At 42.9% G+C, this 12,364-nt stretch overlaps 1 protein-coding gene across 2 annotated transcripts in view; it reads right to left on the reverse strand.

Moving 5' to 3' along the window:
- Positions 1-6,835, reverse strand: part of LOC144699643 (putative uncharacterized protein MYH16) — a 298,882-nt gene extending 292,047 nt beyond the window's left edge. The window contains exon 1 of one of the 2 annotated variants that reach the window (XM_078570735.1): positions 6,664-6,835. In XM_078570735.1, coding sequence (XP_078426861.1) covers positions 6,664-6,747 — 84 coding nt within the window. In that variant the 5' untranslated portion in view covers positions 6,748-6,835. Of the gene's footprint in view, positions 4-6,663 lie in introns of those variants that run through there. The other variant, XM_078570736.1, reaches the window with a different exon arrangement.
- Positions 6,836-12,364: the final 5,529 nt, after the last annotated feature.

The following is a 12,364-nucleotide window of genomic DNA, read 5'->3' on the forward strand; positions in this document are numbered from 1 at the left end:
ATCAATGCACCTGAATTTAAGAATATGAAACAAATTATGAGGAGCTCAATCTTTAAATATTGTTGTAGAATGTCTGAAGAAAATTTTTGAAGCGCTCGTTCTTTTTGCTCTGTAACTCAGTGGATTTGATGGCTTGAGGGAGTGGCATGAAATTTTGAGATCTTCTGCCATTCCAATTGGATCCACAGAGGTGGTCATTCTGAAAACAGAGATGACGATCCCACTGTTGACCACATTGGTCAAGGCAATGACTCTCTGGTTATTGCTGATACATAAAGCCTGCATGTTGGGAGCCAACAACCCTGTAGTGCTGTTAAAACACCTTTAAATGGGTTTTAAAAACAACCTTTGTTTGCTAATGGACAGGTGACGGACAAGCGCAGGCCTGCTACTTGCTTGAGATGTGAATCACTTTGAGAAGCAGAAATACAAATTGGATTTAAGACCTCACATTCTTCATATATGATTTCATTTCCAATACTGTAATATTACCCATTTTGGAAAGTTGACAACCAAAACAGAAATGGATTATACCAAGATATATAAGAAACCATGTCAAACATGGAATTTTATGAATAATCAGACTTCCCTGTTTTGTTTACCTAAAGAATTTTCTCCACTTATTGCTCTCTCTATCCCCCTTTCTCTTTAACAAATTGGATAGTGCTTAGCAGAGTTCCACAAGTGCTGCCCAATCTGGCTTCACTGAGCGATCAGTCTTTGAACATGAGCTTAGACAGAGAGGCTCTGAGTTTAAACCAGCCCACCAAGTGGCAATCAATCGGATGTAAGAGGGGGAGGGAGGGAAGGAAGGAGATTAAATGGTGGCTTGGTGAAAGTGCACTAGACACAGCAAAGGCTATTGGTCTTGACAACATCCTGGCTGCAATGGGTAAGACTTGTGCTCCACCTTTGCCATATGGACTGCAATACTTGGAGATACCCCACCACTGCCTCCTCACTACCTTATAAAGGTGGGGTCCTTGAGTATTTTTACTTGCGGTTTTACACTAGCAGTGGTTGAGCAACAAGTTCCAAGAACCAGGCAACTGCCCATGAGCAGGGGAAGAGAGGAAACTGAAGGTAGGGAAGTGTGGAAACAGAAGGTGGAGGAGGGATTTAATCTGGGAAGAAGGGAGATGGTGGGGAGGGGTTAAAAATAGAAATGGAAGGAAGCTTAATTCATTTAAATTGTTCCGATAACTAATAGTAACCTGATAACATTCAGATTCTGCTCAGGACTGACAATAATGCAAAAATTCACTGATGGTATAACAATGCTCCAGTAGCTCACCAATAATCTGTGGATCACAGAATTACAGAACTGTTATAGCACAGAGGAAGGCTATTGGGCCCATCGTATCTGTGCCAGCTCTCTGAATGAGAAATGCACCTAATGGCATTCTTCACTTTCTCCCCAAAATCCTGCACATTTTTCCTTTTCACAGATAATAATCCAATTTCCTCTTGAATACCTCGATTGAACCTACCTCCCCCACACTCTCAACAGAGCGTTTCAGATCTTAACCACTCACTGCGTGAAATATGCCAATGTTTACCTTCTAACTGCAGCCAGAAACCCCTTGCACTGCACAGTGTGCTGTCAGACTCCTAAGCTGATTGTACTTATAACAGGCTCCCTTTCACTCCTCTGGTCTCCTCGGGCTCTGGTTTGGACTCCAGTTCTGTGTGAAGTTGACAAATCAGAACTGGGTACCTCAGTCGGAGCTGATTAGTCACAGGTCAGAACCAGCTGGCACAGACTGACCTGAACCAAACTGAGATTTCATGAATGGGCAAAGGGCTCGTGTTTGGGGCACTTCTTACAGGGCACATTGTCTTAGACACAGCTCAGCACCAACATTTCTAAACCACTCCCTATGTTCAGACTCAATAAAGGAGAATTTTCAAAGTGTAATAGAAATTATACCACAGGATGAGGCCATTTGGCCAATGTTACCTGTGTTGGCACTCTCCCCTGTAACCCCATTTCCACTCCCCCAACACACACACACTCTCCCCTGTAACCCCATTTCCACTCCCCCAACACACACACACTCTCCCCTGTAACCCCATTTCCACTCCCCCAACACACACACACTCTCCCCTGTAACCCCATTTCCACTCCAACAGATCCTGCATTACTCTTACTTTTCACCTGCTATTCTAGTCTCTGAATCCATAACAACTCATGTTGAATCAGCCCAGGGTGCAAACGTCCTCAGTTCAAAAACTTTCCTCTCCCTTTCCCTTTACTTCTTGCAGCAAGAATAGTCCCTGATCCCTTATTCCTCCAATCCAACCACTGCCCCTATAGTCCCTGGGCATCCACTCTTCCCTTTCTGAGCCCTAGTTCCCTTCCCTTTAGTTCATGACCCCAAGCCCTGTAATTCTCCCCATTTCATCTCTTTCTCTCTCTCCCTCCCAACTACCCCAGACTCCCAATCGCTGTTAAGCAGGCTCTAGTTCTCTGAGATGGTGTGGGGCATTGGGTGATTGGGAGGTGGAAGGGGTGGGGCATGAAATGACCAAAAGCGCGGCACCGGGACAGCAGCTGACAGCACCATGGAGCAGGGGTGGGGGAAGGAGAGTTACTGTGACAGGAAACAAGGTGCAAAGTTCTCCCAAGTTACTCGCAGTTGTACCTGGGAGATTCAAGTCCCATTCTGTGTAACCATCAGACAAGATGACCAGAGTGGGAGGATGGGGGAAGGGGGATTTGATAACCCGAGCCAGAGGCCTTCTGAATATTGAAAATTTTTCTTTCATTCACAGGATGAGGGCTTCGCCGGCTGGGCCAGCATTTATTGCCCATCCCTAGTAGCCCCTGAGAAGGTGGTGATAAGCTGCCTTCTTGAACCGCTGCAGTCTATGTGGTGTAGGTACACCCAAAATGCTATTTGGAAAGGAGTTCTAGGATTTTGACCCAACGACAGTGAAGGAACGGTGATATATTTCCAAGTCAGGATGGTGAGTGGCTTGGAGGGGAACTTCCAGGTGGTGATGTTCCTATCTATCTGCTGCCCTTGTCCTTGTGGTAGTGGTCATGGGTTTGGAAGGTGCTGTCTAAGGGGCCTTGGTGAATTCCTGCAGTGCATCTTGTAGGTGGTACACAATGCTGCTACTGTGGGTCGGTGGTGGAGGGAGTGAATGTTTGTGGATGTGGTGCCAGTCAAGCAGATTGCTTTGTCCTGGATGGTGTCCAGCTTCTTGAGTGTTGTGGGAGCTGCACTCATCCAGGCAAATGGGGAGTATTCCATCACATTCCTGACTTGTGCCTTGTAGATGGTGGACAGGCTTTGGGGAGGCAGGAGGTGAGTTACTCGTCGCACGATTCCTAGCCTCTGACCTGCTCTGGTAGCCACAGTATTTATATGGCTAGTCCAGTTCAGTTTCTAGTCAATGGTAACCCCCTGGATGTTGATAGTGGGGGATTCAGTGATGGTAATGCCATTGGACATCAAGGGGTGATGGTTGGGTTCTCTCTTGTTGGAGATAGTCATTGCCTGACACTTGGGTGGCGCGAATATTACTTGCCACTTGTCAGCCCAAGCCTGTATATTGGCTGGGTCTTGCTGCATTTGGACATGAACCGCTTCAGTACCTGAGGAGTCGTGAATGGTGCTGAACATTGTGCAATCATCAGCGAACATCCCCACTTCTGATCTTATGATGGTGTCCAGTCAAGTCACTAGCACCCCAGGTAATTTCAACTTGGAGATATGAGAATAGTGCACAATCTTCATCAGGTCAGACAGTATTTCAAGCCATTTACAACACTGAGGCCAATTGTAAGATCCTGGCTTGCCGCGGATTCTGTTTGCTATATTTTCTATTTCATTGTCAATTGTCTAATTTCTCCAGTATTGCTGAAAAAAGAGACATGTCTAAGCTTTTTGTCTTGCATTCATCAGGACACTCACAAGAATACCAATATAACAACAATTTATACTATATGTGAAGAGAGTGCTCATTGGTTAGCAAGTGGCCTTGCCATGGAGAATGCACCACTGATGGTGACTGACAGTTAACTGCCAAGCATTGTTTGAAATTTAAACCGGGCAGCTTGACCCTGATTGGTCAAAGCATTGCCCTGAGGAACGAATCAGCGAATTGCTGTCACTTATTTTGTTTAGCTGAAACAGGCGCAATGTGTGCACATGTTCTTTCTGTCTGCAAAGAACAGGGTCCTGTGTTTTTTTATTCATTCAAGGAATGTGGGCTTCGCTGGCTGAGCCAGCATTTATTGCCCATCCCTAGTTGCCCTTGAGAAGGTGGTGGTGAACTGCCACCTTGAACCGCTGCAGTCCATGTGGTGTAGGTACCTACAGTGCTATTAAGAAAGGAGTTGCAGGATTTTATATTAATATACGTAGCTTCCAGTACACACGCATGCACCACGTTGTGAGTCGGACTGACAATCTTAAATGGGTTGTCAGTATAATTCTTAGCACATTGAGGATTATTTAGCAAATGCTGTCCAATTGCGGAATCACACCTAATGTTGGAAGGGAGCACTGCACTGTTAGAGGTGCCATCTTTGGATCAGGTGTTAAACTGCCCTCTAAGGAGGATGCAAGCTATCCCATGGCACTATTTGAAGAGCAGGGGAGTTGGCCCAGTCCCTTGGCCAACATTTATCTCAACCAATCCCACTAAAACAGATCATATGTTCAAACATTGTTGTTTGTGGGAGCTTGCTCTGCACAATCATGTTTCCGACATTGCAACAGTGACTACATTTCAAACAAACTTCATTGGCTGTAAAGCACTTTGGGTCATCCTGAGGAATGTTGGACACTGTGTTTTGAGTTTTGCAATCACAGGCTGGTTGGGTACAGTTTGTGCCCTGCCCATTGCGAACAGCGGCTGGGGCATGCTGTTTGATACAATCTGTCAGTCTTTGGGACTTATGGCCTACATACCTAGCCTCACACTGGCACTGAAATTCATATACCACATTACTCATTTGTGTGATAGGCAGAGCGTCATTTTGGCTTGACGGCAGCATCCTGTTAGTGGTGAATACCACTTGTGTAGCTACTGCGTAGTAGCAGCATGAAACAGCTAGCTTCACCTGTTATTCAAATTTTTCAGATATCTTGCCCTTCCAGGATAATCTGAGGTAGACTGGGCACTTTTCAGGGCCGAAAGTGATGGCCTTATGCCCGTTCATGAGTTTGTGTGATATACAGCGCAAAATGATTTGATCAGGGTAGCCATTATTTCTAGCCATAAATTCCTACCTGCACATTATAATGGAGACAGTCTATGTAAACCAATCACACTGTAATTACACCTTCCCACCTGCAATAGCAATATAACACTCCAGTTTTGCATCTCCCTTTTACTCAGTGTGTCTGTGGAGAAATTAGTTTCACTGCGATCAATTTGACTTCCAAAATGGTTGTAAGTTTTGTTGAGGTATCATATATAAATATGAGGTGGGGTGCAGTATATAAAAGGGAGTGAATTCCGTTTGCACAACCTTGTTCCTGTTATCTTCCACTGTCTAACGTCTTTTTACTTGAAAACTACATTTGATTTTCACCTCTCATGTTCAATATTAAAACATCAGCTGGTACTTTAGAATTAAGAATGACAAGAAGAGTCACTGGTTATGAAAAAAAAAAATCAACACACAAACCAACATAACCTTGTGCACAAGAAAGACATGTCCTCATGTATATAAGGATTATCAAAACTTATATTGTGAGCTGGTAAATTGACATAGGTGTCAGATTTGGCTCAGTGATAGCACTCTCACTTTTGATCCTAAAGGCAGAAGGTTCAAGATCCACTCCAGAGACTTAGCACATAATCTTGGCTGGCGCGCCAGTGTAATACTGAGGGAGCACTGCACTGTTAGGGGTGCCATCTTTGGATCAGGTGTTAAACTGCCTTCTAAGGAGGACACAAACTAGCCCATTGCACTATTTGAAGAGCAGGGGAGTTGTTTCAGTCCCCTGGCCAATGTTTATCTCAACCAATCCGACTAAAACAGATCATATGTTCACACATTGTTCTTTGTGGGAGCTTGCTATGCACAATCATGTTTCCGACATTGCAACAGTGACTACATTTCAAACAAACTTCATTGGCTGTAAAGCACTTTGAGTCATCCTGAGGAATTGAAAGGCGTTATATAAATACGAGTTCCGACTCTTTTTAGCACAAAACAACTATAGATATATTATACATAAGATTAACTGTGGACATCATACTTTAACTTTTTGAAGATAGTTACACCATCAAACTTATTCAATATCCAACATCCTTCATGAAAAGCACGATGTGGACAATTTCTAATTTAACCCGAACTTGCAACTTTCCCCTGCTATTATTTGGCATAAATCAAATTGTAAGGTTTAGTTGCAGCAAATAAAGCAAAACATGATAAAAAAAAACCTCAACTTTTTAGATGAGTGTTTTAAAGTGAAAGTTTGCAATATCTCCTAATAAAGCTGGCAACACCATTGATAGAAGTCAGTCCTCAGCACATGCATTACTAGAGGTAATATAGAGTCAGAGTTACACTAACATCAACACAAAACATTGCCAAAATAAGCTGAATAGTAACATAAGTAACACACTGTCTCTTTAACCATGTCTAGACCAAGGACAGTTTCACAAGTGAGATTAAGGATGGCATTTCTGTCTTACATGTGCTAGAGGCTTGACTTGAACACTAATAGTTGGACGATACTGGTGAAAATCTGTTTGAATCACACAAACTTTCCTCTCCATCCTCCCAGACAGTAGCCTCTCATCCCGCCATCACTCAGGCATGTAGAGGAAGCGTGCGAGACCAGCACTGGCAGTTTGGTGTTACCTGACCCTTCAGAAGTACTGAGAGCGAGAGAGAGAGAGAGAGGAGTGGTGAGAGAGAGAGAGAGAGAGAGGGAGAGAGGGGGGGAGGGGAGAATTGCTGAGAAAAAGAAAAGCTTCAGCCAAGCCCTAAAGCCAAATTGGGTGGAGAAAGCCTCCCTCTGCCTTATAGCTTAAAGAAACCCCGCCTGCAAGGAGCCAGCCAGCCCAGGCGTTCAATTCCTCCCTTATCTGATCAAGAAACCTCAGTTGTATTAGCTTTGCAGCAGAGCTGACGTTTGTAGCCACACGTACTGCACTGTATGCTTCCGAACAGAGGAGCAGGAGAGCTTTCTATACAGTGACCTGCGTAACCTTTTCAACTGCCCCTTTTCACTCTAGCCCTAACAGTCAAGGAGGGAAAGATTGGCAACCATTTCCCTGCCTCACTGAAAGGGTTAAAAACAGGACAGTAGCTCTAAGCTTTCAGAGCTGGCTGGCTGTGGGTTGTTAGCAGGCTGCCAAAAAGCGTAGAAGAGCAAGAATAGAATTAGGAGCGAATCTTTTACTGCCAATGTTTTTCCTTCTCTTTAAAAGGCTGACTTAAAAGAACAGTCCTAGCTACAATGGGTGACCCAGCCAACCCCATACACTCAATTACTGATAGTTCTTGACCTCAACCACAACTCACAATTTTTGGTACAAAAACAAAAATACCTGGAAAAACTCAGCAGGTCTGACAGCATCTGCGGAGAGGAACACAGTTAGCGTTTCGAGTCCAAATGAAGAGTCATTTGGACTTGAAACGTTAACTGTGTTCCTCTTCGCAGATGCTGTCAGACCTGCTGAGTTTTTCCAGGTATTTTTGTTTTTGTTCTAGATTTCCAGCATCCACAGTATTTTGCTTTTATCATCATTTTTGGTATTTTTTTTCGAGATAGCTGCACCTGGCTGTGAGTGTCCTTGATTCACTTTGTTAATTGGATAGATGAGTCAAGAAATTACAGTACAGTATGTGATCTTGGGGCAACATTTCCTGTATTACAGTAATAACTACTAAGATGACTACACTTCAAAGTACTTCATTGGCTATAAAGTGTTTTGGGACGTCCTGAAGTCATAAAAGGATCTCCACAAGGGAAAATGTTTCATTCTTTCCAAATCTGTGCTATAGTTAGATATACTGGTATGTCTGTGCTCCTCCAATTCTAGCTTTTTGCAGAGCCCTGACTTCCTTCCTTTCATCATTGGCAGATGTGCCAGTGGAGGGCTGTAAACTCTGCAACTGATTTCTTAAACATCTCCCTACTCTCTCTTACCCTTTAAGTTACTATTTAAAGCTTATTTCTTTGACAAAGCCTTCAGTCACTTATCCTAATAACTCTTTTTTATATTTTTGGTTATTGGGTTCGCTTTGCCCGGCGAATGCTAGCTGTGCCCTTGATATTAACACATTAGTTGGTGCTTGAAACAATATAGGCAGAGGGATTGATTGACTGAATAAACTCTGGTGGTTTATTGGAACTAAGAACAGAACACTAACACCATGTGTGCTTCTTCAATCACCTCCAGCTCTCGACTTACAGTTACCTAAGTAGCCCACGCTGTGTAGTGAAGCCCCTAGTCGTGAGGGCAGACACGGGAGCCTTGACCACAGTGGTGGGGGAACACATATTTCAATACCTCAGTGAATGTATCCAGCCACTGAATCTGGAGCAAACCCCGGCTCAGCTGAAGATGTACGCTGGAGAGGCAATACAGATAAAAGGCAATGCCACTGTTGTCAAGTGAGAACAGGAGGAATTCCTAAGCTGTTAAGGAAGTATGACAGCATATTTTGTGATGAATTGGGAAAGGTAAAAGGCTTACAAGGAAAAATATATGTAGATTCGGAGGCAACACCCTGTTTTATTAAGGCCAGACCTGTGCCTTATGCCCTAAATGAGAAGGTGGATGCAGAATTGTGCCACTGAGAGAAGTTAGGCATCATCCAGCCCGTCCAATTTTCAGAATGGGCAGCACCCATAGTCCCTGTGATGAAACCAGGCCAAACTATTCACATTTGCGGAGACTACAAATTAACTGTGAACAAGGCTGCTAAATTAGATAAATATCCTATCCCGAGGATAGAAGATTTGTACGCTAAGCTAGCTGGAGGAAAATCCTACACCAAACTGGACATGAGCCAAAAGCTAGAGCTAGACAGCATACCTAGAGGATATATAACAATCAACTTGCACAAGGACCTGTAACTACACAGACACCTAACCTTTGGTGTATCATCTGCATGTGCAATCTTCCAAAGGATCGTGGAAAGCCTATTGCAAGGACTTCTCCGAGTAGTAGTGTGTTTGGATGATGTCCTGATCACAGGATCAACGGAAGCTGAATATTTGGCCAACCTAGAAGAGGTTTTAAGATTTTTGGAAGCTGGTGTTCGACTGAAGAAAGAGAAATGTACCTTCCAAATGACTTGGGTCACCGAGTGGATGCTAAAGGGTTGCATCCAGTAGAGGAGAAAGTCAGGGCTATCAAAGAGGCGTCCTACCAGTGTCACTGAACTCAAGTCTTTTTCAGGCATGATAAATTATTACAGTCGCTTGTTGCCGAACTTGGCAACAGTGTTAGCCCCTTTACACTTGTTACTGAAAAAGAGCCATAGATGGTCATGGAAGGCACAGCAAGAAGAAACCTTTGTAAAAAAACCAAGAAACTATTACATTCATCGTGTCTACAAGCACATTATGACCCAGAAAAGAATGAATATTAACCTGTGATGCATCTCCCTTTGGTGTGGGAGCAGTGTTGTCACACAGGATGGAAAATCGTTCCAATAGGCTATGACTCCAGAATCCTCTCTGCAGCCAAGAAGGGTTATTCACAACTTGAAAAGTAATATTTGGAGTGAAGAAATTCCATCAATATCTGCATGGTCGACATTTCACCATAATGTCGGATCATGAACCACTCATGGGTTGATAGTAAGAATAAAGCCATTCCGCCAATAGTCTCAGCAAGAATTCAACATTGGGTTTTGATTTTATCGGTGTATGAGTGCACCTTTATGCACAATCCTGGTGTGCATATTGCAAATGCAGATGCACACAGTCATCTTCTGTTATCAGATAGCATTGTATATGCTCCAGTGCCACAAGAAGTTGTGTTTGTATCGAATTTCTTGGACTCTTCACTGGTCTGTGTGAAGCAAATAAGGAATTGGACAAACAGGGATCCAACTTTGTCAAAAGTCCGGGACCAGGCATTGCCTGGATTGTCGAATTCACCAGTGTCTGAAGAGGTAAGACCATTCTGCGCCTGTAAAACAGAGTTAAGTTGTCAAGGTGGAATCTTGTTCTGGGGATCGAATCATTGTCCCTTTGCAAGGAAGAGAACCACTCTTGACAGAGCTTCACAGTGCGCATCCAAGCATTTCAAAGATGAAGATGCTTGCGTGAAGCTATGTCTGGTGGCCAGGTATAGACAGTGATATAGAAAAAATGGTCAAGCACTGTCTCTGGTGTCAGCAGCAAACAGGAGTTGCCCGTTTCAGCTCCACTGCATCCATGAGAGTTGCCTGGTCAATCCTGGGTTAGATTAGATATAGACTATGTAGGTCTATTTTTAGGTACCATGTTTTTATTGATCATCGATGCGCATTCTAAGTGGATGGATGTGTATGAAGTTAGATCACCGGCCATGTGTGCAACTATTGAAAAGCAGCATCAATGTTTTAGTCTACATGGCCTACTGGAAGTCATTGTTTCAGATAACGGTACTGTCTTCACCAGTACTGAATTTCAGAGATTCATGAGTTTAAATGGAATTAAGCGCATTAAAACAGCACCATATCATCCCTCATCAAATTGCTTAGCAGCAAGAGCAGTGCAAACTTTAAAATCAGGAATGAAGAAGTTATTCGAAGGTACTTTAGAAACTCGACTTTCACGTTTTCTTCTCAATTATCGTATGATTCCTCGTGCAACTACCAGTTCAACACCGTCTCAATTACTGATGAAATGCTGCCTTCGTACAGGGTTAAGTCTGGTGTTTCCAAACTTAGAGGGGAAGGTAGAGAAGAGTCAGAGTAGTCAGAAATTGAATCATGATATTCATGGCAAAGCTCGAAGATGTACTGTGGGAGATCCAGTTTTCATGCAAAATTTTGGAAATGATCCTAGTTGGGTTATTGGAAAAATTGTCTCTGAAACTGGATCTTTGTCATTCCAAGTGGAAATGGAAGACCAGATTTTTTGAAAACATGTGGACCATTTAAAGAGTGGAGGGACACTCCAACAATCAGCTATTCTGCCTGTAATTGATGTCAAACCTTTAATCCCTGAAGTGCCAGATAGACCGAGAATAGACATACCTGATGTCTCTATTGAACTACCTAATCCTGAACTGCCATTGTCTAAGGATGTCCCTGACACTGCAGTTCCTGATTGTGTCGATCCAGTGGGGGAACCTCAAGTGATAGAGCTACGCCGCTTTAACCAATTTATAAAAACATCTCAGAGACTTAATCTTTAATCACAAGACCTGTGTATATATATGTATATGTTGTGGATTAAAATATTCTTTGTAAATGGGAAAGGTAAAAAAAAAAAATTAAGGGGGAGGAAATGTAGTGATTGAAGGTATAGTCTTTCCTACTGCCTTTAGGGTTGACGTGATTGTTCTGACGAATGAGCCCTAAGCGTGGATTATCTTAGGGTCAGAGCTTTCCAGTCATGGACCTGGCTCAAACATGCAGCTTCAAAAAGAGCTCTGTAATAAAGTTATCGCTTTCAAGTAAGAACCCTCTCCGGTACACCAAGTTCATTACACAATCTTAGGTTGATAGCCTCTAGTTTTGCTGTTCCTCACAAATTGGGAGCACTCTCTCTGTGTCAACTCTATCAAAACCTTTCATAACGTTAAAGAGTTTGATAAGTGATCCAATTTGTTCATCCTTTCATGATGGGTATAACACTACTGTTCTGGTATCATCCTTGTAAATCTTTCTTGCATCCTCTCCTGTGCTTCTTTATCCTTTTCACAATTGTTAGGACCAGGTTAGGAGCAGTGAACTTAGTCCTCTCGTTGTCCCAGTCCTGGGTTGATTATAACAGAGTTTGAATTTTAAAAAAGATGTGACATTACCAATTCAATAAGTATTTAGTTGTGTATACCTCAGTGTAAGAAATAAGCCAGCCAAGTTCCTTAAGTTAACAAGAAAAAAGTTAGCTTTATTGCTAAAACTCACTCAGGTAAAGATACAGAAAACATTAGCAAAAGGTTTAAAATGTACAAATATGTCCAACTAGCCACTAATGCAAAAATAACACACACAACCCCCCGCCCTCATTCCAAGCAGGCAAGAAAGAAATAAAACACAGCAGAGTGTCAGATCTTAAAACTTGACCAAGAAACAAGTAAAGTCAGAAAAGGAAAAATTATGGATTATCCAGATGTTTGTTTACAACTGAAGGGTCGCTTTCCACGGTTGGTACTGGTACTCTTGGAGACAGAGGGGTTGATTCAGAATCCATCTTTAAGAACTCTCAGTTTGCAGCAA

This window comes from Cetorhinus maximus, chromosome 24 (genome assembly GCF_964194155.1).
Source record: "Cetorhinus maximus chromosome 24, sCetMax3.hap1.1, whole genome shotgun sequence".
NCBI classification, from domain to species: domain Eukaryota; kingdom Metazoa; phylum Chordata; class Chondrichthyes; order Lamniformes; family Cetorhinidae; genus Cetorhinus; species Cetorhinus maximus.